At 48.6% G+C, this 25,230-nt stretch overlaps 1 protein-coding gene across 1 annotated transcript in view; it reads left to right on the top strand.

Moving 5' to 3' along the window:
• The window catches only part of CPM (carboxypeptidase M), a 53,667-nt gene extending 28,521 nt beyond the window's left edge, over positions 1-25,146 (top strand). The window contains exons 3-9 of the mRNA XM_068160969.1: positions 2,180-2,277; positions 14,455-14,627; positions 17,329-17,513; positions 18,492-18,662; positions 20,051-20,203; positions 22,238-22,386; positions 23,735-25,146. Of these exons, the coding sequence (XP_068017070.1) occupies positions 2,180-2,277; positions 14,455-14,627; positions 17,329-17,513; positions 18,492-18,662; positions 20,051-20,203; positions 22,238-22,386; positions 23,735-23,971 (1,166 nt within the window). The 3' untranslated portion in view covers positions 23,972-25,146. The remainder of the gene's footprint in view (positions 1-2,179; positions 2,278-14,454; positions 14,628-17,328; positions 17,514-18,491; positions 18,663-20,050; positions 20,204-22,237; positions 22,387-23,734) is intronic.
• Positions 25,147-25,230: the final 84 nt, after the last annotated feature.

Raw genomic sequence — 25,230 nt, 5'->3', positions numbered from 1 at the left:
ACCTTCTCTGTTCAAGTTTGGCTCCATTGCTCCTTGGCTTATTCCTGTGCACCACCCTAAAGAGCTTGGCCCCCTCCACTTGACACCCCTCAAGATATTGATAGACATTGATCAGATCCCCTCTGTGGCACTGACTTCCACCTCACTGAGTAGGTTAGTGAGCAGCAGAGTTTTGCAAATGAGATCTGAAATGCCACAATATCACTGGAAACACTAATAAATTGCCTCCCCTCACCACACATGCCAGCATGTGGGTTTCCTTTTCTTGTTACCTGAAGTTCAGCTTCCTCCGTAGCTTTAGTGGTCCTAACTAATGCTCTTTCTGTGGCTTATTAATTCTTCCTCTGCTCTTTTGGTTTGGAATATCTGTCTGATACATCTCTGCCTGAAATTCCTCTGAGCAGTAACTCATGAATGTATTCAGCTTTTCTGCATTGTCTTTTATATCTCTCTCTCTCTATATATATATATACATAAAAGATGCTCTTTCTTTGTGATAATGAAAACTCTTTGTGGCTGTGAGCAACCTTCTGTAGTGTGAGGTGTCCCTGCCCATGGCAGATGGTTGGAACTGGCTGATCCTTGAGGTCCCTTCTGTGATTCTATGTATTTCAGAAAGCTCCTGTGATTTAATATTTGGGCTGGGGAGGAGAGTGCCTTTTAAATAGTTTCCCATTGCTTGATGACTTTGCTTAAGAAGATACTGCTTGCTAAACTTGTGCTGGGAAATGTTTATTACCAAAACAAACCCAAACCAATAAGAGCCAAAAACCTATTTACTAGCACTGCTTAAATGCCTTTCCAAATACAAGGTTCACTACACACTCTGGGTCAGAAGGCAAAACATACTTATTCCCCTAACTAATACAGCAAGTACTCATAGAAGAAAAGTCCCACAGCTTGCTTTGATGTGCTCTATATAGGACTGACTGGGAAGCAATGAAACAGGAGAATGTCTACTATTTATTTGGCTACTATTCACTTGGCTACTATTTACTGCTCTTTAACACCTTTATTGATGACCTGGATGAGGGCATTGAGTCCATCATCAGTGAATTTGCTGACGACACCAAGCTGGGGGCAGGAGTTGATCTGCTGGAGGGTAGAGAGGCTCTGCAGAGGGACCTCGACAGGCTGGACAGATGGGCAGAGTCCAAGGGCAGGAGATTGAACACAGCCAAGTGCCAGGGGCTGCACATTGGCCACAACAACCCCATGCAGTGCTACAGGCTGGGGTCAGAGTGGCTGAGAGCAGCCAGGCAGAGAGGGACCTGGGGGTGCTGGTTGATGGTAGGCTGAACATGAGCCTGCAGTGTGCCCAGGCAACCAAGAGGGCCAATGGCATCCTGGTCTGCATCAGGAAGAGTGTGGCCAGCAGGAGCAGGGAGGTCATTCTGCCCCTGTACACTGCACTGGTTAGGCCACACCTTGAGTCCTGTGTCCAGTTCTGGGCCTCTCAGTTTAGGAAGGAGGTTGACTTGCTGGAACAAGTCCAGAGAAGGGCAACAAAGTTGGTGAGGGGCTTGGAACACAGCCCTATGAGGAGAGGCTGAAGGAGCTGAGGTTGCTTAGCCTGGAGAAGAGGAGACTCAGGGGAGACCTTCTTGCTCTCTACAACTACCTGAAGGGGGGTTGTAGACAGGCAGAGGTTGGTCTCTTCTCCCAGGCAGCCAGCACCAGAACAAGAGGACACAGTCTCAGGCTGCGCCAGGGGAGGTTTAGGCTGGATGTTAGGAAGAAGTTCTCTACAGAGAGAGTGATTGCCCATTGGAATGGGCTGCCTGGGGAGGTGGTGGAGTCACCATTGCTGGAGGTGTTCAGGAGGAGACTTGATGGGGTGCTTGGTGCCATGGGTTAGTTGATTAAGTGGTGGTGGATGATAGGTTGGACATGATGATCTTGAAGGTCTCTTCCAACCTGGTTTATTCTATTCTATTTATCTGTCTACTATTCACTTGTCTACTATTTATCTGCTATCCATTTATCTGCTGTTTATCTACTATCTATTTGTCTGCTATTCATTTATCTGCTGTTTATCTACTGTGTGCCTACTATCTATTTATCTACTACTCATTTATCTGCTGTTTACTTACCTACTATGTATTTGTTTTTCTCTAAGGCTTGTATGAATTTTTACACTTGTTTAACAAGATCTCTTTTTCCCCTTCCCCTCTTAAAGGTAGAGACCTGTGGGTGCTGGTTCTGGGAAGGTTTCCAACCCATCATAAGATTGGCATTCCAGAGTTCAAGTATGTTGCAAATATGCATGGGGATGAGGTAGGTGTCAACTTTTGCATGTATACCAAATACAGTGACCAGAGGTTTAGAGTGAATTTCTTCCAGGCATGTGCTGCTCATTATTGAGGGGTGTCATACCTCAGAGGGGACCTAATATGTATGTATTTTTTTTAAGGCATTTAAAGAATAAAGTTCCCCTGTGCTGGAGAAAGGGCTCTAGGAGATTTTGCATCCTCTTTTCCTACACCTAAAATCTTCCTGAAGTAGAGAGCTTCCATAAATCCAGACACTATTCACTTTATTTTTTCCTGGCAATGAACCAGGCATGAAGTATTGACTGATAGAAGTTTTAAAATACATCCTCAGATTGAAGACACTGAGATGCTGGAAGGTGTCCAGAGAAGGGTAACAAAGCTGGGGATGGGTCTGGAGCACAGCCCTGTGAGGAGAGGCTGAGGGAGCTGGGGTTGCTTAGCCTGGAGAAGAGGAGGCTCAGGGGAGACCTGCTTGCTCTCTACAGCTCTCTGAAGGGAGGTTGTAGCCAGGTGGGGGTTGGTCTCTTCTGCCAGGCAAGCAGCACCAGAACAAGAGGACACAGTCTCAAGCTGTGCCAGGGGAGGTTTAGGCTGGAGGTGAGGAGAAAGTTCTTCCCAGAAAGAGAGATTTGCCATTGGGATTTGCTGCCCAGGGAGGTGGTGGAGTCCCCATCCCCGGAGGTGTTCAAAATGGCTTGGATATGGCACTTGGAGCCATGGTTTTGTTGTCAGGAGGTGTTAGGTATTAGGTCATAGGTTGGACTTGATGATTTCTGAGGTCTTTTCCAACCTGCTTGTTTCTGTAATGATTGCTGTGAAGCAGCAAATGTATTTATTTTAGGAAGAAAATGTCTCTTGGGAACCTTAAGCTAGGAATATCTATATTTACCTTAGATAGCACAGTGAGTACCAAACAAAATGCAGTTTCAGGATTGACTTGCTCTGGCATGAATGCCTCCTTATTAATGATAAAGGAGAAGTGGTGTTTATGAATCTTCCTGGTGTAGCACATGAATCTGGAGCAAAAAGGATTCACTCTATAATCTTTTCTTGCTTTCTGTTTTCCTTATTCTTTAGCTCTACCTGCTTATATTAGTCACAATCATAGAATCATTTAGTCTGGAAAAGACCTTCAAGAGCATCTGGAAGGTGTCCAGAGAAGGGCCATGAGGATGATCACAGGGCTGGAGCTCCCCTCTTGTGAGGACAGGCTGAGAGAGTTGGGGTTATTCAAATTGGAGAAGAGAAGGCTCTGAGGGGATCTTACTGCGGCCTTCCAGTGTCTTAAGAGGGCCCACAAGAAAACTGGAGGGGGACTTCTCAGGATGTTGGGTAGTGATAGGAGTAGGGGGAATGAAGCAAAACTAGAAGTGGGTAGATTCAGACTGGATGTTAGGAAGAAGTTGATCCCCATGAGGGTGGTGAGAGACTGGCATAGGTTGCCCAGGGAGGTGGTGGAAGCCTCATCCCTGGAGGTTTTGAAGGCCAGGCTGGATGTGGCTGTGAGCAACCTGCTGTAGTGTGAAGGGTTGGAACTATCTGATCCTTGAGGTCCCTTTCAACCCTGACAATTCTTTGATCATTGAGTCCAACTTACAACTACCACCTTCACTGCTAAACCTTGTCCCTAAGCACCACATCTACAATGTCTTTGAAATACCTCCAGGGGATGACTATTCAACCACTTCCCTGGGCAGATGTTCAGGATCAGTTTTAAGCTGCACAGTATATTCCCATGCAGCCTTTAACGTGAAAGGCAAAGAATTCAACAGAAATGGCAGAATTTATATATGACTATGAAAATGAACACATGCACTAGGCAGAATTCCCAACACTAAGAAAGTCAGAGCAGGAAGTGTATCCTTTGTGGGGCATAACTCCTCACAAGCTCTTGCTGTTGCTGTTCCCCATGTGTATGTGAGCACTTGCACGCCTACAGGCACTTGTGACATTAGGTGCCAAGAATTTTCCTCAAGCCAGACTCGTTTTGCCTTGTTTGACAGTGGCTATGCTTGAATACTCTGCTGGGAGCCTGACTGCTTTGGAATTTAAGTCTGTGTGGGAGGGAAGCTGATTCATCATTTCAAATGAGTACTCATGTTCTTGGGAGCCCCAGATAGGGTTTGCTAGATAGTTGCTACAGGCTGGATGTGGCTCTGAGCAACCTGATCTAGTGTGAGGGGTCCCTGCCCATGGCAGGGGGGTTGGAAGTAGATGATCCTTGAAGTCCCTTCCAGCCCTAACAATTCCATGATTCTATGCTACTCCAAAAACCTGATGTGTGTCAGCCAAGGGTACCTAGGAACTGAGGCTCCGTGTGACAGTCCCTGCAGACTGCTGAAGGAAATCCCAAACCTATGGCTACAGCTAACCCAGCTTTGGTGGGAAAGGGATGGAGGGCAGGATATGATCTCATTCAGGATGACCCTGCTCTCAAAGCCAGTGTTGCTGGACTGCATAAGGCAGTTCCTCCTGTTGAAACCTCCACAAGGAAACACTTCTGCCATTGTCACTGCCCAGATAGCTATGCCCAAGGAACTTTGACCATGGAGACAGTGCACAGTTTGCATATACACAGAATCAGGAATTGCTGGAGATGAGGCAATGTGAATCACTGCCTAGGATATAAATTTTTGTATTGATTATGAGGAAATGAGGCAAGAATATTTTTTGTTTGGTTGTTTTGGTTGTTTGCTTTTTTTTTAAGTATCTGGTACTGTGTCTGAGTTTGTCTGAGCTGGGCTGATACCATGAGGATGAGCAGAGGGCTGAAGCACCTCTCCTGTGAAGACAGATTGAGAGAGTTGGGGCTATTTAGTTTGGAGAAGACAAGGCTCCAAGGAGACCTTCTTGTGGCCTTCCAGTACCTGAAGGGGGCTACAAGAAAGCTGGGGAGGGACTTTTGAGGGTGTCAGGGAGTGATAGAACTGGGGGGGATGGAGCAAAACTAGAAATGGGTAGATTCAGATTGGATGTTAGGAAGAAGTTCTTCCCCACTGGAACAGTTTGCCCAGGGAGGTGGTGGAAGCCTCATCCCTGGAGGTTTTGAAGGCCAGGCTGGATGTGGCTGTGAGCAACCTGCTGTAGTGTGAGGTGTCCCTGCCCATGGCAGGGGGCTTGGAAGTAGATGATCCTTGAGGCCCCTTCCAGCCCTAACAATTCTATGATTCTTGAGCTGCCCAAGTCCTACATAGCACTAAGTACCATGGTACATTCTAGCTTCTTCATTAGACCAAGCATGCACCTAGAGAAGATTCTGCAAATAGAACTGTTCCTCCTTTTCAGAGCCTTATGATGCTCTTTGCTTTATGCCTTGGTTGGTTTGGTTGGTGGTTGTTTGGGTTTTTTTTTGGGGGGGAGGGTGTTGTTTGGGTTGGGTTGGTGGTTTTTATGGGGTGTGTGTTTGTTTTGTTTGTTCAGTTGTTGTTTTGCTTTTGGGGTTTTTTTGTTGATGTAACACATAGTTGGGGTTTTACTGTTTGGGTTTTTTTTCCTATCTGACCATAAATGTATTTCAGATGGCAGGAAATGAGTTCCTCATTTAAAGAAGCATTGGAGAACTTGGATATATTTTCCCATAATCTAAGTTTCCACTGGTCTCCAGTCACTGGGGAAAGATTCAGTTATCCCTGTAATATATTAAGCAGATAAGTTTTGCACTTGCTGTACAACAGGCTTCAACTTGTGTTCCATAGTCTTTCATAACTTAACAAGATTATGACTTCATTCATCTAGTTAAATCTTCTGTACTTCAGTGATGCTTCCCATAAATCATAGTATCACAGTATCAGTCAGGGTTGGAAGGGACCACAAGGATCAGCTAGTTCCAACCCCCCTGCCATGGGCAGGGACACCCCACACTAGATCAGCCTGGCCAGAGCCTCAGCCAACCTGGGCTTAAACACCTCCAGGGATGGGGCCCCAAGCACCTCCCTGGACAACCCATTCCAGGGCTTCACCACTCTCATGGGGAAGAACTTCCTCCTCACCTCCAGCCTGAATCTCCCCACCTGCAGCTTCATTCCATTTCCCCTAGTCCTATCACTACCTGAGATCCTGAGCAGTCCCTCCCCAGCCTTCCTGTAGGCCCCCTTCAGATACTGGAAGGCCACATCCACCGTGAGGAAGGTTCTGCTCTCAGGTGTGTAGTGGGGTGATGCTGCCCTTCTAACCTGCCATGATCACACAAATGACTTTTTGACTCAGCTGGCCAACTGCTCCTAAAACCTTAAAAGGTGAGAGGGAGCTTGAATTGCATGTGTGCTGACTGCCTAGACATGCTGCCAGAAGAAAATGTAGGTTGTTTGGAAAGCTGCCCAGTAAGGAAGGTCTGATAAAATAATGTGAGTACACAATACTAGGAAGAGAGGTTTGGTTGGGTTTTGGTTTTTTTTTCCAGAACTGGAAAGATTTATTTTTTAAAGGAAGGTTAATTTTAATGCTAGAAGACCTCACCAACCAAATTTTAAATGCTCTTATTTTGTGATGACCACTTCCAAACAGAGTGAACTTTGCCGAAAGGCTGGAGCCAGGCTCTGCTGGGGGCTGCCCAGTGAGAGCACAAGGGGCAATGAGTGGAAGTTGAGGCACAGGAAGCTCCATGTGAACAAGAGGAAAACTTTTTTCCCTGTGAGGGTGACAGAACACTGGGACAGGCTGCCCAGGGAGTAGAGTCTTCCTCTCTGGAGATACTCAAACCCTGCCTGGATGTGTTCCTGTGTGATCTGCTCTAGGTGCTCCTGCTCTGACAGGGGGGTTGGACTGGATGAGCTTTCAAGGTCCCTTCCAGCCCCTAACATTCTGTGATTCACAGAGATGCAACAAGACTTCTCCCATGCTTTGTGGGCCTTGATGAAGGTGGACACCATTTTTAGCAGTACTTTTTGTTTAACCCCCAGCCAGGTTAAAACTGAGGATAAGAGGTAGTTGAGACACTTGCAGCTATGTGAGACTTTCATCAAAGTAGATTGCACAAATGTGTAAGCCTGTGAAATGTTTGTAAAGGCTGCACTGAGGAAGATCATAGAATGGTCAGGGTTGGAAGGCACCTCAAGGATCACCATGGGCAGGGACACCTCACACTAGATCAGGTTGCCCAGAGCCACATCCAGCCTGGCCTTAAACACCTCTGGGGATTGGGCTTCTACCACCTTCCTGGGCAACCTGTTCCAGTGTCTCACCAAGATGAGGGAGAGGTTGCCTGCTGTGTTGTAGCCCCTGAGCCTCCTCTTCTCCAGGCTAAACACTCCAAGTTCCCTCAGCCTCTCCTCATAGGACTTGTGCTCCAAACCCCTCTCCAGCTTTGTTGCCCTTCTCTGGACACCTTCCAGCATCCTAACATCTTTCTTGAATTGAGGAGCCCAGAACTGGACACAGGACTCAAGGGGTGGCCTAACCAGTGCTGAGCACAGGGCAGAATGACCTCCCTGCCCCTGCTGCTCACACTGTTCCTGATCCAGGCCTGGATGCTGCTGAGATCCCTTTCAGTGCAAGCAGGGCTACTGCCTCACCCCAGTTAGCTGTTGCCTTCCCTTTCCTCACACTCAGAGTGGAAAAAGTGATCCCTTTCTCAGCCAGGTGTTGAGAAGCCTGAAGTCTGTGGAATTTGCCCAGGTGGTGACATCTTATGCTAGTCACCAGCTCAGAAGCAGGCTTTCTGTTGCCATTTCCTTCAGTGGATTCTGTCATAGCTGGTAGTTCCCATACTTCCATAGTGAATGCTGCTACAGAAAGAAATGGCTAAGTGCCAAACCATATTTGCACAAACAGCTGCTTTAACACTGGTGTGTTTTAGTAATGAATCATAGAGTGGTTTGGGCTAGAAGGGACCTTAAAGACCATTTAGTTCCAACCCCTCCCACCGTGGGCAGGAACACCTTCCACCAGCCCAGGTTGCTCAAGGCCCTGTCCAACCTGGCCTTGAACACCTCCAGGGAGAGGGCATCCACTAGCTCCCTGGGGACCCTGTTCCAGTGTCTCACCACCCTCACTGTAAAGACTTTCTTCCTAGTATCCACAGTCTAAATCTGTCCTCTTCCAGCTTAAATGCAGGACAAGCACAGTGGGGTGTGTAGCAGCAGTGCATCATCATCATCATCATGCTGTGGAAGTTTTACAAAAGACCATCCTCTGAATGTGGCATTGAAGTGGTAAACCAGGATGGACTCTGGATTTCCCTGCTGTAAACCCACTTCCTTAGGCAGGGGGTTGTGCCTGCTCCGCTACACCGGGTCTGCAGAGCAGTCAGGGCTGGAGCAAGGAGGCTGGCAAGCCTGTCACTCTGAAACAGGTCCTACCTGATGGTTTGGATCTTTCTTTCAACACAGTTCAACCTGAAAAAAAAAAAAACCAAACCACAAAACAAAACAACACAAAGCCCCAAAGCAACAGGCCATGTTTAAGGAGCTAAGTTCAATCATAAAATGGGCAGAGTCTATCCACCCATAGTCCCCTAGTAATAGGTCTCTGTCATGTGGCAAGAGAAAGAGTTGTAAAAACAGAGGTGCTGCAGTGAAGTGTTACAGTGCAGGTACAATTGGAGCTAACCTCAATCTTTTAAGTGGCTGCCACTAGGACTTCTTGAGTAAGCCCTTCAGGAGGTGAGCAGGGTGCTGACCCAGCCATACCTGAAGCAGCAGTCAGAGAATTGAAGGTGTATGTATACAGAAATGGCAGTCACACCCTCCTCTGCAGTGCTGCTCCATGCCCTGACACACACACATCCCTCTTTACCCAGGGCTTTTCCAGAGGATCACTGAAAGCCTTTGCTTCTGACTCTTTCCCTTTGGGGCACACAAAGAAGCAGCTGAGGAAGGAAACTGACAGCTGAAGATGCACAGAGCAATTTAATGTCTAACTGTAGCCCCAGAGGTGGGAGAAAGAGTTTTCCTCAGCTGAGCTGCAGCACAACAATGCACCTGGGCATTGCCCTGGGGATCCTGCCATTAAACCCAAATATTCATCATGTCTTCTCCAAGCCTCAGAGCACAAAAAGCTCTCTGCATCTTCACGTTAGACTAGAGGCAGGTTAAGGTGTCTGTCCTTGACTTCCCTGTCAGTAGCCTACCTGCACTTTGGACTAGATGACCTTTGGAAGTCTCTTCCAACTCTTCATCACTTCTCTTCCCAGGTGCTGTTGACCTCTCTAGTAACAGGGTAAAGCTTGGCTGGATAGTGGATGTCTTCCAAGAGATTGATCAAAACTTGAGCTATACTTCCCTAGAAACATTTTTTTCCCTTTCCTTTCCCTCAGACACCTCCAGATGTGCTTCCTCAAGACATGCAGGGTGCTCTGGACCAAAACAAAATCACCCCTCTGTCATCCCACCAAAACAGAGTGGTAACAAGTACACTCTGCCCCCACAAAGGGTGATCAGACCTCTAACTCTCTGTGCTAGAGGTTAGCTGAACTGATTAATGCACTTGGATACAACAACAGGGAGGTGGTGGAAGCCTCATCCCTGGAGGTTTTGAAGGCCAGGCTGGATGTGGCTGTGAGCAACCTGCTGTAGTGTGAGGTGTCCCTGCCCATGGCAGGGGGGTTGGAAGTAGATGATCCTTGAGGCCCCTTCCAACCCTGACAATTCTCTGATTCTAACAGTTATACAAGAAACCCCATAAAATAGAGTTAGTTTTTAAAATGCAAGTGTATCTGGGGGGATCTTTGAAGTGCAAGAATGTTAACTGTGAAACACTGCTCACCTTCCATTCTTGGTAAACATTGTTCTTTTCCACCACCTTCTCTTGCTGCTTCTCTTTATCTTTTTCACCCTTCCTGGTCCTTCTTCCCAACTTTTTCATTTCTAGATATCTTTTTCTCAGGCACTGAAAAAAAAAAAAGGTACAGTAGGAGCAGAGGCTCTTTCCCAGTTTCTCTGGAGAGCAGTCCAGTCTTGTCTGTGATTAGCTGTCTCCATGGCAGGGCCATTCTTGCTGCTGCTGAGTCTTCTTGCTTTATCTCTCATGCCCAGGGCCATATCTTGGCTGACTTCTCTCCTTTTTCTTCCTGCTTCCCAAGATGTCTGTCACCCAGAGCTGGAGCTGAGCTGCCCATACAAGACAGATTCTATTGCATCCCTTCTTAAATTTCATGGAGTAAATTTAAGAGTAGAATACAGAATTGACCAGGTTGGAAAAGACCTCAGAGATCATCCAGTCCAACCTATCATCCAACACCATCTCATCAACTAAACCATGGCACCAAGTGCCTCATCTAGGCTTTTTTGAAACTCTTCCAGTGATGGTGACTCCACCACCTCCCTGGGCAGCACATTCCAATGGCCAATCTCTCTTTCTGGGATGATCTTCTTCCTCAGCTCCAGCCTAAACCTCCCCTGGCACAGCTTGAGACTGTGTCCTCTCATTTTGCACAGGTTGTCTGGGAGAAGAGACCAACCCCCACCTGCCTACAACCTGATTTAAGGTAGTTGTAGAGAGCAATAAGGTCTTCCCTGAGCCTCCTCTTCTCCAGGCTAAGCAACCCCAGCTCCCTCAGCCTCTCTTCACAGGGCTGTGCTCCAGACCCCTCCCCAGCTTTGTTGCTCTTCTCTGAACATGTTCCAGCAACTCAATATCTTTCTTAAACTGAGGGGCCCAGAGCAGTCTGCTTTCAGGTACTCAGGTGCTGTTCTGAAACCTTCTGGCAACACAAGAGATTAGGTATTTTCACAGAATGTTAGCGGCCAGAGGAGACCTCAAAAGCTTATCCAGTCCAACCCCACTGCCAGAGCAGGATCACCTAGAGTAGGTCACACAGGAATGCATCCAGGCAGGTTTTGAATCTCCAGAGAGATATTTCCCCTTCCACCTTGCCAAAGCCCATTTGCTGTGATGCCTGGTCAAAGAACCACATATTTACTGCCACACTATGTGCACTGATGTAATGCAGCTTCCCCAGGTCACTGGATGGTGGCTTGCAGGAGATCAGTGGGAGTTGACAGGCAGGGGCTCAGAAGCTTAGGAACAAGTCTGCTGGAGGGCAGGGCGTGAGAAGAGCCTTCATTTTCCCGGTACAAATGGCATGGCTCAACTGATTGAGTACCAGCTCAGAGGCCATGGTTGCCTTCCAGTATGGCTGAGGAGGGACTTTTTAGGGTGTCAGGTAAAGATAGGACTAGGGGGAATGGAGCAAAACTAGAAATGGGTAGATTCAGGTTGGATGTTAGGAAGAAGTTCTTCCCCATGAGGGTGGTGAGAGACTGGCACAGGTTGCCCAGGGAGGTGGTGGAAGCCTCATCCCTGAAGGTTTTTAAGGCCAGGCTGGATGTGGCTTTGAGCAACCTGCTGTAGTGTGAGGTGTCTCTGCCCATGGCAGGGGGGTTGGAACTGGCTGATCCTTGTGGTCCCTTCCGACCCTGACAATTCTGTGATTCTATGGCATTTAAAATGCTGTGATCTGCATCTTAACAGAGTTGTTTGGAGCTACAGTTGTTGTTTGTTTCTCCTACAACAAACAGCAAATGTCAGCTAATTGGCAAGACCTGGTTTGTTCCCATCTAGAACAGTAGTTACACTCACAGAATCACAGAATGTTAGGGGTTGGAAGGGACCTCAAAAGCTCATCCAGTCCAGATCCCCCTGCCAGAGCAGGAGCACCTAGTGCAGATCACACTGGAACACATCCAGGCAGTTTTTGAGTATCTCCAGAGAGGGAGACTCCACAGTTCCCCTGGGCAGCCTGTTCCAGTGTTCTGTCACCCTCACAGTGACAACATTTTTCCTCTTGTTTCCCTGGAACTTCCTCTGCCTCAGCTTCCACCCATTGCCCCTTGCCTTGTCATTGGACACTCATCCCTCCTTGCCCTCTCGGGTACCAACCCAGCTTCTGAAGGCAGAGCTCCTGCTGGATGATGTCTGTGTTCCTGTGTACCTTAACACCCAAACCAGGATTTGGCACTGAAAATGCACCTTTGTGAAAATTCAGCAAGATATTTGTGCATTCCTTTTGCCCTGCCTGATTTCACCTACCTCTCACTTCATAGTATCAGTTAGGATTGGAAGGGACCATGGGCAGGGACACCCCACACTAGATCAGGCTGGCCACAGCCTCAGCCAGCCTGGGCTTAAACACCTCCAAGGACAGGGCCTCAACCACCTCCCTGGACAACCCATTCCAGGGCTTCACCACTCTCATGGGGAAGAACTTCCTCCTCACCTCCAGCCTGAATCTCCCCACCTGCAGCTTCATTCCTCAGACCTCATTCAGAACAAGTCTGAAAGCAAGAAGCTGTTTGTCTGTGATGCCAGGCTCATCCAGCAGTGCCACTTCACATTCCTTATTTTGATTATAAAAACATTAATTCCTTGAAATATTTCCATTTCAGTGGTGCAAGACTCATTCTAAAAGATACTGAGATGCTGTAGCTCTGGAGTAGAGCTTGCAGTGATTTAGCAGGCTTGGTTCTTGGAGTTAAAGTGGAGATAAATTGTCTCCAGAGTACATCCAGTTGCAAGCCTTGATTCATTCCCATCCCAGCCAGGGCTTAGGAACCCTACTGCACCCTTGAGGCATGGGTCACAGTGCTATAGAAAGTGCTCCTGGAAAGTGTGGTCCAGTGAGGGAACAGTGTACTAGTTGGTTTCCAAGGTAGGACAGGATTGTTCTTCTCTTGCTGGAACTTGCCACTCTTTTGCCTGAAGTCTGATAGAGCAGATTAAAGGGAGATGTCCTGCCAGCTTTCTCAGCCTATAAAAACTTACAGGAACAAAAATGTGTTCAGCTTGTTCTCTGCCACTGCCTTTCCTTGATCCAAAGTCTGCATGGAAATGTCCTTCCATCTGTTTTGCTGAGGACTTAGATTTACCTTCTTGAATTCCTCAGTGCGTGTGTTCCTGGCATTAAAACAAAGCAAAGCAGCAGAGTGTAACAGAAGTGTCCATGGGGCCTCTCTTGAGCCCGTGTTAAAGTTGACTTCTCATAAAAGGGGATCCACAAGACAAAAAGTCATGCTGCATAGTACCATGGTGGTGATGCACAGCACTGACACATTCAGGGCCCAGGGTCCTTGGGGCATCAGCACAGAGCTGCCTGCAGAGCAAGCGTGAGAACGCCGTGGTGCAGTTCTGGGCCCACGTGGTCCTTAACAGGCAGACGATGCAGTTTTAGGTTTTGATAAGGAGTTGCCTTATCCCTGCAGGATTTAAGCAGTGCAGCTGGCACACTCAGTTTCCTGCTACAGACAAAGCTCTGGCTGATCTAGGTTTAAAACCCTTGTGAAAACCCTCCAGTGACTGCTCCTGTCTATTAAAGGCCTTTATGGGAGAGCATAAAATGGCATTGACCAGAATGCTCTTGGGTGTCTGAGTAATCCAGTAAGAAACAGCTGTGAGTGCAAGAGAGCAGGTCTTTCTTTTGCCTTTTTTTTGGAATCACAGAATTGTCAGGGTTGGAAGGGACCTCAAGGATCAGCCAGTTCCAACCCCCCTGCCATGGGCAGGGACACCTCACACTACAGCAGGTTGCTCACAGCCACATCCAGCCTGGCCTTCAAAACCTCCAGGGATGAGGCTTCCACCACCTCCCTGGGCAACCTGTGCCAGTCTCTCACCACCCTCATGGGGAAGAACTTCTTCCTAACATCCAATCTCAATCTACCCATTTCTAGTTTTGACCCATTCCCCCCAGTCCTATCACTCCCTGACACCCTCAAAAGTCCCTCCCCAGCTTTTGTGTAGCCCCCTTCAGATTCTGGAAGGCCACAATGAGGTCTCCTCAGAGCCTTCTCTTCTCCAGACTGAACAACCTCAACTCCCTCAGTCTGTCCTCATAGCAGAGCAGCTCCAGCCCTCTGATCATCCTTGTTGCCCTTCTCTGGACACCTTCCAGCACCTCCAGATCCTTCCTGTAATAGAGGCTCTAGAACTGGACACAGAGCTCCAGGTGTGGTCTCAGCAGAGTGGAGCAGAGGGGGAGAATCACCTCCCTGGCCCTGCTGGCTCTACTTCTCTTGCTGCAGCCCAGGCTCTGCTTGGCTCTCTGGGCTGCAAGTGCTCACTGCTGGCTCCTGTTGAGCTTCTCATCCCCCAGCACCCCCAGGTCCTTTTCTTCAGGGCTGCTCTCAAGACAGTCCCTGCCCAGCCTGTATCAGTGCCTGAGATTGCCCCATCCCAGATGCTCTTTTTTTGGTGTTGGTGCTCTTCCACAGCAGACTTAAAATCAAATCTGTCTTTCTTTGTACTCCAGACAGTTGGGAGAGAAATCCTGCTGCATTTGATAGACTTCCTGGTGACCAGCTACAGGCGTGACCCAGTCATTACCCAGTTGCTCAATAACACCAGGATTCACATCATGCCAACAATGAATCCTGATGGATTTGAAGCCACCAAAGTGCCTGATTGTTATTATACACGAGGAAGGTAAGGGTGGCTGCAGGTAAAGGAAATGGGTGGGGATTAATAATGGGAGATAAGCAAGAGGCTGACTCACACTTGGTGGAGAGGACAGCCTAGAGGATGTGTTAGGGCTAATTTTCACTGTTACAGCATGGAGTTTTTGAAAGGCTGAGTCAGACTGGTGTTTATATGGGGTGCAGCTAAAGAAAATTGGTCACAATGGTGTAATGATCTAAGCTTTGAGGCAGGAGACCTAGATTGCAAATAGAAACACAATTACCTATTTAGACTTTTAGATGGAACACTGGAACAGGTTGCCCAGGGAGGTGGTTGGGGCCCCCATCCCTGGAGGTATTCAAAGTGGGGCTGGACAGGGCTCTGGGCAGCCTGATCTAGTTGAGGATATCCCTGCCGACTGCAGAGGGGTTTGGACTGGATGCCCTTTGGATGTCCCTTCCAACCCAGACCATTCTATGATTCTACTAAGAAAAAGAAGGAAAACCACCCACAATGTTCTATTTCAACTGGAGAACCCTGTAACTCTTCTTAGTGAGAAAAAGGTGTGTCTGAGCTTCTTGAATGGACTTCTAGAAATGTGTTTACAGATCATGCTGAATGCAGATTTAGTAAGAGGGAGGAGTTACAGAAGCAGAGCTGGCAGTAATAGATGCTGTGCTGATAGCAGAAGGAAATGTAACCTAACATTGCATCCTCTGCTACTTTGGCATTCCTTTGTATAACTCTTGCAAGAGACCCAAAAGGGGGGAGGAAAAATTTAACAAGCTAGAAGAGGGAAGAAGAGGGGAGAGTGAGAGAATGGGAAGAAATGCCAGAGGAAAAAGGTGGAATATGCAGAAAAAGCAAACTCATGAGCTGGAAGTTTCCTTGGATGCCTTCCATGGTAACCTCAGAAGGGAGTGAAAAGGTAATTTAGTTCTTGGAGTGACCAGTGCAGGCCTTCCTTTCTATTAGCAGAGCAATTGATTCCTCAGCAAATAGATGAGACTTTTATGGGGAGGTACCAATGGGATCCTGGGGGGCATTAAGAAGAGTGTGTCCAGCAGATCAAGGGAGGTTCTCCTCCCCCTCTGCTCTGCCCTAGTAAAGCCCCACCTGGAATACTGCATCCAGTTCTGGGCACCCCAGTTTAAGAGGGACAGGGATCTGCTGAAGAGAGTCCAACAGAGGGCTGCGAGGATGCTGAAGGGACTGCAGCACTGCCTGGTGAGGAGAGGCTGAGAGCCCTGGGGCTGTTTACTCTGGAGGGGAGAAGAGTGAGAGGGGATCTAATTAATGTTTGAGGGCTGGAGGTCAGGAAGGAAGAGACAGGGACAGGCTCTGCTCACTTGTGCCCTGGGATAGGACAAGGGGCAATGGATGGAAACTGCAGCATAGGAAGTTCCACCATAACATGAGTAGGAACTTCTTTACTGTAGGGGTAACAGAGCACTGGAACAGGCTGCCCAGAGAGGTTGTGGAGTTTCCTTCTCTGAAGGTGCATTCCTGTGTGACCTGCACTAGATTCTATGGTTATGTGGTCCTGCTTTGGCAGGGGTTCAGACTTGAAGATCTCCAGAGGTCTCTTCCGACTCCTAACATCTTGTCATCCTATGATTTCTCATCCCCTCACTGTCAAATACACAGTTAGCTTAACTGGGTTTAAAAACTAGTGGAGCTCAGGCCAAATGCTCCCTCTACTGACCTGAGAGGAAAAGGAAGAGAACAGCTGCACAGGCTGGACCTTCATGTACAGAGAGGAGAGAATCCCTCATATGTTTGAGTCACACTTTCTGCTCAGTGTCCACAGAGACAGCAGTACAAGGGGGACAGCCACCCAGTAGTTACCTTGATCTTCTATGCAAGTGAGAAAAACACAGAAAGACAAGACAGACAACATCCTTGTTATGTGGCTCAGGCTCTTCTAGCTCTTGTAGGTGGCTGCATGCTCTGTGCCTGTTAAATACCATTTGCTGTTTCTACTTGGAATACCCTAGAACTGTTTGGTTGTATCCTATGAAAACTGCAGTGCTGCTAGAAAGTGAACAAATCTTTCATCTTCTCACGTGCTTCAGTCGATTTGCAGTGGTCACCTTGCCTGTCTCCAGAGGGCACTAGCATGCCACAGACCTTGAGTGCTGGGAGGCTGCTGATGTGGAAGTGCTTACAGGCAGAACAGTCACTGCTAGGCCAAGCCTTGAGTCCTGTGTCCAGTTCTGGGCTCCTCAATTTAATAAAGATGTTGAGTTGCTCAAATGTCTTCAGAGAAGGGCAACAAAGCTGGGGAGGGGTCTGGAGCACAGCCCTGTGAGGAGAGGCTGAGGGAGCTGGGGTTGCTTAGCCTGGAGAGGAGGAGGCTCAGGGGAGACCTTCTTGCTGTCTACAACTCCCTGAAGGGAGGTTGTAGCCAGGTGGGGGTTGGTCTCTTCTGCCAGGAAACCAGCAGCAGAACAAGAGGACACAGTCTCAAGCTGTGCCAGGGGAGGTTTGGGCTGGATGTTAGGAAGAAATTCTTCCCAGCAGGAGAGATTGGCCATTGGAATGTGCTGCCCAGGGAGGTGGTGGAGTCACCATCCCTGGAGGTGTCTAAAAAGAGCCTGGATGTAGCACTTGGTGCCATGGTTTAGTTGATGAGAAGGTGTTGGGTGATAGGTTGGACTTGAGGATCTCTGAGGTCTTTTCCACTCCGGTTAATTCTGTATTCTGAAATGCCTTCTCTCTTGCCAAGGTACAACAAGAATGGAGAAGATCTGAACCGCAATTTTCCTGATGCCTTTGAAAACAACAGTGCTGACATCCAGCCAGAGACTCAGGCAGTCATGAACTGGATCAAAAATGAGACCTTTGTTCTTTCAGCAAACTTGCATGGGGGTGCCCTGGTTGCCAGTTATACCTTTGATAATGGTAACTCAGGTAAGCAAGACATAAACTCTCTTCTCCACAGATGATTTGCTTTAGGAACAGTAGGGACAGGCTTCTGCTGGAGTCCAGGGGAGGGCTACAAGGATGCTGAAGGGCCTGCAGCACTGCCTGGTGAGGAGAGGCTGAGAGCCCTGGGGCTGTTCAGTCTGGAGAGGAGAAGACTGAGAGGGAATCTGATCAATGTGAGGGCTGGGGGGCAGGAAGGAAGGGACAGGTACAGCCTCTGCTCACTTGTGCCCTGAGATAGGACAAGGGGCAATGGATGGAAACTCCAGCACAGGAGCTTCCACCTTAACATGAGGAGGAACTTCTTTACTGTAAAGGTGACAGAGCCCTGGAACAGTCTGCCCAGAGAGGTTGTGGAGTCTCCTTCTCTGGAGCCTTTCCAGCCCTGTCTGGATGTGTTCCTGTGTGACCTGTGCTGGACTCTGTGGTCCTGCTCTGCAAGGGAGGTTGGACTGGAAGATCTCCAGAGGCCCCTTCCAAGCCCTAACATCCTATGAGCCTGTGAACAGCAACATTTAAAAGGCTTTCTGCAAGATTTTTGCAGGTTTTGAGTTGAGATAGGCAGACTTTGATAAACCCCATCAAATTCCCTGCCTGGTACAGCTGTTTGGGAGATGTTTGTGTCTCACCACCCTCATGGGGAAGAACTTCTTCCTAACATCCAATGGGTAGATTGAGATTGGATGTTAAGAAGTTGTTCTTCCCCATGAGGGTGGTGAGACACTGGCACAGGTTGCCCAAGAGGGTGGTGGAAGCCTCATCCCTGGAGGCTTTGTGGCCAGTTTGGATGTGGCTCTGGGCAGCCTGATTTAGTGTGAAGTGTTCCTGCCCATGGCAGGGGGCTTGAAACTAGGTCATCCTTGAGGTCCCTTCCAACCCTGGCAATTCTGTGGCTCTGTGTAAGCCAGGAGTGTAGCTTTCACCAGGAAGGGGAGGTCCATGCTGGCTCTCTTTGTTCTGCAGTTACTGGCTCTTCCAAAGGCTATAGCAGGACTCCAGATGATGATGTCTTTATTCACCTGGCAAAAACCTACTCTTTCAACCATGCCAGCATGCACAATGGGACTGGCTGTGACAACAGACATAGCTTCCCAGAAGGCATCACCAATGGGTACTCTTGGTACCAGCTGGAAGGTAAGAATCTCAGTGATCAGTTGCTCCAGATATGACCTTCTGACTTTCTTCTGTCATCTTTGATGATCAAAGGGCTGTGGTTTTGAGCAGAGGAAGGGGTTCATGAGGGGAGTAAGAAAATGCATTGAAGCAGAATCTCTGAGCAGGACCTGAGTGTTTGCAGACTCTCACACTCAGGAGTTGCACAAGCCTCCGCTGTCTGGCTGCTTCTGAGCCCTTTCCTAAGGCCTGCAGAGCTGTATAGATTACAGGGTGTGCAGGCACTGGTGTGGCTCAAAGGTTTTGTCCTTTCAGGGAGATAAAATGGTCTTCTTTTCATGTATCATCCTTTTTTCCCAGTGCTTGATCATGAAAATAAATGTTCTTGTTTGTGTTAGGAACAGGGTCTTTACCATGAGGGTGGTGGAACTCTGGAACAGGTTGCCCAGGAAGGTGGTTGGGGCCCCATCCCTGGAGGTATTCAAAGTGGCGCTTGACAGGGCTCTGGGCAGCCTGATCTAGCTGAGGATGTCCCTGCTGACTGCAAAGGGGGTTGGATGGATGACCTTTGGAGGTGCCTTCCAACCCAGACCATTCTATGATCCTATGATCCTATGTGTAGCCAAACTGAATATGAGCCCTGGGTACTGTGCCACTGCCTGTTGCTTTCACAGTCTGAAGTCAAAGCCTTAAAAGACTCTTGGGATGCCTTTGGCAGTGGTGAGTGGTGCCAGCCTGTGAATTTTTATCTGCCCATATTTATAGTTGGGAGTGCCTGGATGAGCTTAAATCCAAGGCCCAGTACTCATCACTCCCAAAGTGCCACCATGCCTTAGAAAACAGCACCCTACGTGTCACTGGAGTAATTGAATTAGTTTTCCACAGGAGGCAGTAAATCCAAGCGTGGCATTAATGAATCATTTATCTGATTTGAAGAGAAGTCTCCAGGGAGACCTTGTTGTAGCCTTCCAGTATATGAAGGAGCCTCTGAGAAAGCTGGTGAGGGACTTTCTAGGGTGTCAGGTAGGGATAGGATTAGGGGGAATGAAGCAAAACTAGAAGTGGATAGATTCAGGTTGGATGTAAGGAAGAGGTTCTTCCCCATGAGGGTGGTGAGAGCCTGGCACAGGTTGCCCAGGGAGATTGTGGAAGCCTCATCCCTGGAGGTTTTGAAGGCCAGGCTGGATGTGGCTGTGAGCAACCTGCTGTAGAGTGAGGTGTCCCTGCCCATGGCAGGGGGTTGGAACTGGCTGAGCCTTGAGGTCCCTTCCAGCCCTGACAGTTCTATGATTTACTTTTCTCACAGGTGTGACCTAAGTGGCAATATTTCAACTCCCCTGTTTTTCTTCTAGCCTGAACTCAGTGCTTCTTTGCAGCTGAGCAGTGTTTTGTTTTATTTGACTTTTAAGGTGGAATGCAAGATTACAACTATGTCTGGGGACAATGTTTTGAAATCACATTGGAGCTGTCATGCTGTAAATATCCTCCAGAAGACCAGCTGGAAAAGTTCTGGAGAGACAACAAAGCTGCACTGATTGAATACATAAAACAAGTGCATCTAGGTGGGTGTGCAGGTGGAGAATGGATTGCCCTTGATCATCTCGAAGGTCTTTTCCAACCTGGTTAATTCTATTCTCTACAGGTCATCCTGAGTGCAAGCACACAGCACTTATAGGATGGCCAAGGGATCAGGCACAGCCAGCATGGATTTAGGAAGGGCAGGTCCTGCCTGACCAACCTGATCTCCTTCTACGAGCAGGTGACCCGCCAGGTGGATGTGGGGCAGGCTGTGGATGTAGTTTGCCTGGACTTCAGCAAGGCCTTTGACACCATCCCCCGTAGCAAACTCCTGGCCAAGCTGTCAGCCCCTGGCTTGGATGGGAGCACACTGTGATGGGTTAGGAACTGGCTGGATGGCCGAGCCCAGAGAGTGGTGGTGAATGGTGCCACAGCCAGATGGCAGCCAGACACTAGTGGTGTGCCCCAGGGTTCAGTGCTGAGCCCCATCCTGTTCAATACCTTTATCGATGATCTGGATGAGGGCATTGAGTCCAACATCAGTGAATTTGCAGATGACACCAAGCTGGGGGCAGGAGTTGATCTGTTAGAGGGTAGAGAGACTCTGCAGAGAGACCTTGCCAGGCTAGACAGATGGGCAGAGTCCAAGGGCATGAGACTGATCACATCTAAGTGCCAGGTTCTGCAGATTGGCCACAACAACCCCAGGCAGTGCTACAGGCTGGGGTCAGAGTGGCTGAGAGCAGCCAGGCGGAGAGGGACCTGGGGGTACTGGTTGACAGCAGCTGAACATGAGCCTGCAGTGTGCCCAGGCAGCCAGGAGGGCCAATGGCATCCTGGCCTGCATCAGGAAGAGTGTGGCCAGCAGGAGCAGGGAAGTCATTCCGCCCCTGGACACTGCACTGGTTAGGCCACACCTTGAGTCCTGTGTCCAGTTCTGGGCCCCTCAGTTTAGGAAGGAGGTTGACTTGCTGGAGCGAGTCCAGAGAAGAGCAACAAAGTTGGTGAGGGGTTTGGAACACAGCCCTGTGAGGAGAGGCTGAGGGAGCTGGGGCTGCTTAGCCTGGAGAGGAGGAGACTCAGGGGTGACCTTATTGCTCTCTACAACTACCTGAAGGGAGGTTGTAGACAGGCAGAGGTTGGTCTCTTCTCCCAGGCAAGCAGCACCAGAACAAGAGGACACAGTCTCAGGCTGCGCCGAGGAGGTTTAGGCCGGAGGTTAGGACGAAGTTCTTCCCAGCAAGAGAGCTTGGCCATTGGAATGTGCTGCCCAGGGAGGTGGTGGAGTCACCATCACTGGAGGTGTTTAAGAAGACTGTGGATGAGACACTTGGTGCCATGGTTTAGTTGATGAGATGGTGTTGGGTGATAGGTTGGACTGGATGATCTCAAAGGACTTTTCCAACCTGGTTACTTCTTTTCTTTTCCATTCCATTCCATTCCATTCCATTCCATTCCATTCCATTCCATTCCATTCCATTCCATTCCATTCCATTCCATTCCATTCCATTCCATTCCATTCCATTCCATTCCATTCCATTCCATTCCATATTGTTTTGCTTATCTTGTGTTGTGCTGCCCAGGGTGTCTGGCTGCTGGTTTATCTTTGCTTAATGCCAGTGCTGCCCTGAAGGTGGTGTATGAGGATTTAGGGAAACAACTTCAGCAGCAGCTGCTGTTGGTATTCTGGCTTTGGGAAGCATTAGAGAAGAGGCTGATTTATTTTAAATTTAAATATTAAAAAACAAAAGGGGGAGGGAGGGAGGGGGTTGGGGAGGGCAAAAAATCTCAAAAACCAGTAGGGAAGGTTGCAGCCCATACAGTAGGTTGTACCTGATGCTCTGAGCCAGTGAGATTAAGAAGCAGAGATTACAATGCTGGTTTGTAACTTGATGTGAGGATAAACTGTTAATGACAACAACAAAGGAGTTTGTATTTTAACTCCCTTCTGTAAGGCAGAAGTGATAGAATTAGTGACACAGCCTCTGAGTGCAGCCAGCAGCAAATAGCCTTTCTCAGAGGAGGATGCTCACTGTGGTTCCAGGTTGTGATCCTTCTTTCCTCTTCCTTTTTCATAGGTGTCAAGGGCCAAGTTACTGATAAGAATGGGAACCCCATACCCCATGCCATTGTGGAAGCCAAAGGAAGGCCTCACATCTGCCCCTACAAAACAAATGACCAGGGGGAGTACTACCTTCTCCTTCTGCCTGGGACATACGTGATCAATGTAAGTGTGCCACATCCTTGGAGGGTTTTAAGGCCAGGCTGGATGTGGCTCTGGGCAGCCTGATCTAGTGTGAGGTGTCCCTGCCCATGGCAGGGGGCTTGGAACTGGATGATCCTTGAGGTCCCTTCCAACCCTGACAATTCTGTGATTCTGCACAGCCTTACTGGATTATTGCTTCTAAATGCATTGAGTTCCTGAGCACAGTGAGATTGTATCCTTACAGACCAGTGAGCTGATCTGTAAGACTCTTTAGCAGGTTTAAAAGAAAATGTCTTGAGTCAGTAGAAAGGAGGAGTAGCTCTGGTGAGGCCACACCTTGAGTGCTGTGTCCAGTTTTGGGCACCTCAATCCAAGAGAGATGTGGAGGTGCTGGAGCCAGGGCAGAGGAGGGCAAGGAGGCTGGGAAGGGTCTGGGGAATAAATCTGATGAGGAGCAACTGAGGGAACTGGGGACAGATAGTTTGAAATAGAGGAGGCCGAGGGGAGACCTCCTGGCTCTCTACAGCTGCCTGAAAGGAGGTTGTGGAGAGGTTGGTGCTGGTCTCTTCTCCCAGGTCATTAGTGACAGAACAAGAGGGAATGGCCTCAAGCTGCCACTGGGGAGGTTCAGACTGGACTGTAGGAAACCTTTTTTCAGGGCAAGAGTGGTCAGGCATTGGAATGTGCTGCCCAGGGAGGTGGTGGAGTCCCCAGGCCTGGCTGTGTTTGCAGGCGGTTTGGCTGTGGTGCTTGGGGCTGTGGTTTAGGGGTGAGCCTTGCAGAGTAGGGTTCTGGGGTGGCCTTTTCCAAGCTGAATGTTTCTGTGATTCTGTGGAATGTTTTGACACAGTAAAATCGTGAAGTCTCTAGAAGGTCTAGAGATAGGCACTGGGGAGCCAGCTGGGATGAGTGTCTGGACCATGGTGATGCTAGCTTGAGGGGTTTGAAACAAACTGCAGAGTTCTTGCAGGGTGGGAATGTGGAGGATGGGATCCACATAGCCCCAGGCAGCAACAGGCTGACAACAGAGCCTCAGCTATGTCTTTGGGTCAAAACAGCTTCTCTGTGGAGATTGTCAGTAGCTGGCACTAGAGAACATCCATGCAGTGTAGGCTCTGCCTGCTGCCAGCCAAGGCCTTGTGCTTAGTATTATCAATAAATATCCTATTACCCTTTCTATCTCCATTTTTGGAGGGTTGGTCTTACCACTGTGTTGTGAAGACTTTACTCTCTTCTCATGGTGTGCTCTCAAACATGGTTAGAGCCCTTTCCCTATGAACTGTGAGTATAAGTAAGCCCATTAGACAATGACTGAGAGCTAACCTCACCCTTTCCAACTGAGTGAGAAAGCTTTTGTGTCTGCTCCTAGGCTACTGTGCCAGGCTTTAGATCCATGCTGAAGACAGTGGAAGTACCTGACAACACTGGGAACTTCAGTGCTGTGAGACAGGACTTCTCCTTCTCAGAAGTCTCAGTCAGACCAAGAGCTGCTTCATGTCCCAAAGTTCCCCTCTACCAAGAGCTGGAACGGGTTTTGTCAGCTGCAGCCAAACCAACTCTGCATCTCTTGGTCTTCATGACCACTCTGCTTGGAATGCTCCACTGAAGTCAAGAATGGCACAGGCAAGGCAAAAAGCTTCCTGCAGAAATGTGGTTCTTCAGACCAGGAATTCTATAGGCCAAAGAATGTAAGTTTTTATACAGCCAATTCTTGGGTTTACTGTGGGGGTTATGGTGGTTTATAGACCACTGACTCAGCAATCAAATGTTTGACTGTAACAATGGCAGACTCTCCTATTTTTCTACACAAGTTATTGGACTCTGAAGAAATTCTGTACAGGTAACTGTAGGAGGGACTCTGAAGAATTTCCTTGAGTTCCAAAAAAAAAACCCAAAAGGGAGTCTTTGCATCCAAAAAGGATTTTGACTGCAAATGTTTCATGCAAGCTCAGGTTCCTTACTGACCCAGCAGCTCATGTGCCATACACCTGTAAGCCATGAGCTCACTGCTGATTTTCTCCTAATAAAGTCACTGCTGGAAAAGGGGAATGGCATTTTTACCTACATTCTTGCTTACCTGCACAGATGTGAGACTGCTCAGGGCTGAAATAAGCTAAAAACCCAGGAACACACAGATGGTGCAAGATGGAAATCAGCCAAAAAGGCCAATGGCATCCTGGGGTGTATTAGAAGGAGTGGGGTTAGTAGGTTGAGATTCTCCTGCCCCTCTGCTCTGCCCTGGTGAGGCTGCATCTGGAATATTGTATCCAGTTCTGGACTCCTCAGTTCAAGGACAGGGCACTGCTTGGAAGAGTCCAGCTCAGAGCCACAAAGATGATTGAAGGAGTGGAACATCTTCCTTATGAGAAAAGGCTGAGGGAGCTGGGGCTCTGTAGCTTGGAGGAGACTGAGGGGTGACCTCATTAAGCTTTATAAACATGTGAGGGGTGAGTGGCAGGAGGATGGAGCCAGGCTCTGCTCAGTGCCCAGTGCCAGAACAAGGGGCAATGGGTGCAAGCTGCAGCAGGAGGGTCCAGGTGAACATTAAGGAAAAAATGTTTCACTGAGAGTAAGAGAGCACTGGAGCAGGCTGCCCAGGGAGATTGTGGAGTCTCCTTCTCTGGAGATAGTCAAAACTCACCTGGATGTGTTCCTGTGTGATCTGCTCTAGGTGCTCCTGCTCTGGCAGGGGGGTTGGACAGGATGAGTTTTCAGGGTCCCTTCCAACCCCTAACATTGAGATTCTGTGACATGATGTGCAAGTATGTGCTGCAGGGCCACCTTGATGGAAGCCTCATCATAATCTGTGTGCCAGCAGGCCAGAAAGAGTTAACTTGGGGTTCTGAAACCAGCACTCCTTTAAGC

Source organism: Melanerpes formicivorus, unplaced genomic scaffold (genome assembly GCF_026170545.1).
Source record: "Melanerpes formicivorus ecotype bairdi unplaced genomic scaffold, bMelFor1.0.p_v2 SCAF_54, whole genome shotgun sequence".
NCBI lineage: Eukaryota > Metazoa > Chordata > Aves > Piciformes > Picidae > Melanerpes > Melanerpes formicivorus.
The sequence above is the reverse complement of the archived record's forward strand: the minus strand, read 5'-3'. Positions and strand labels throughout refer to the sequence as shown.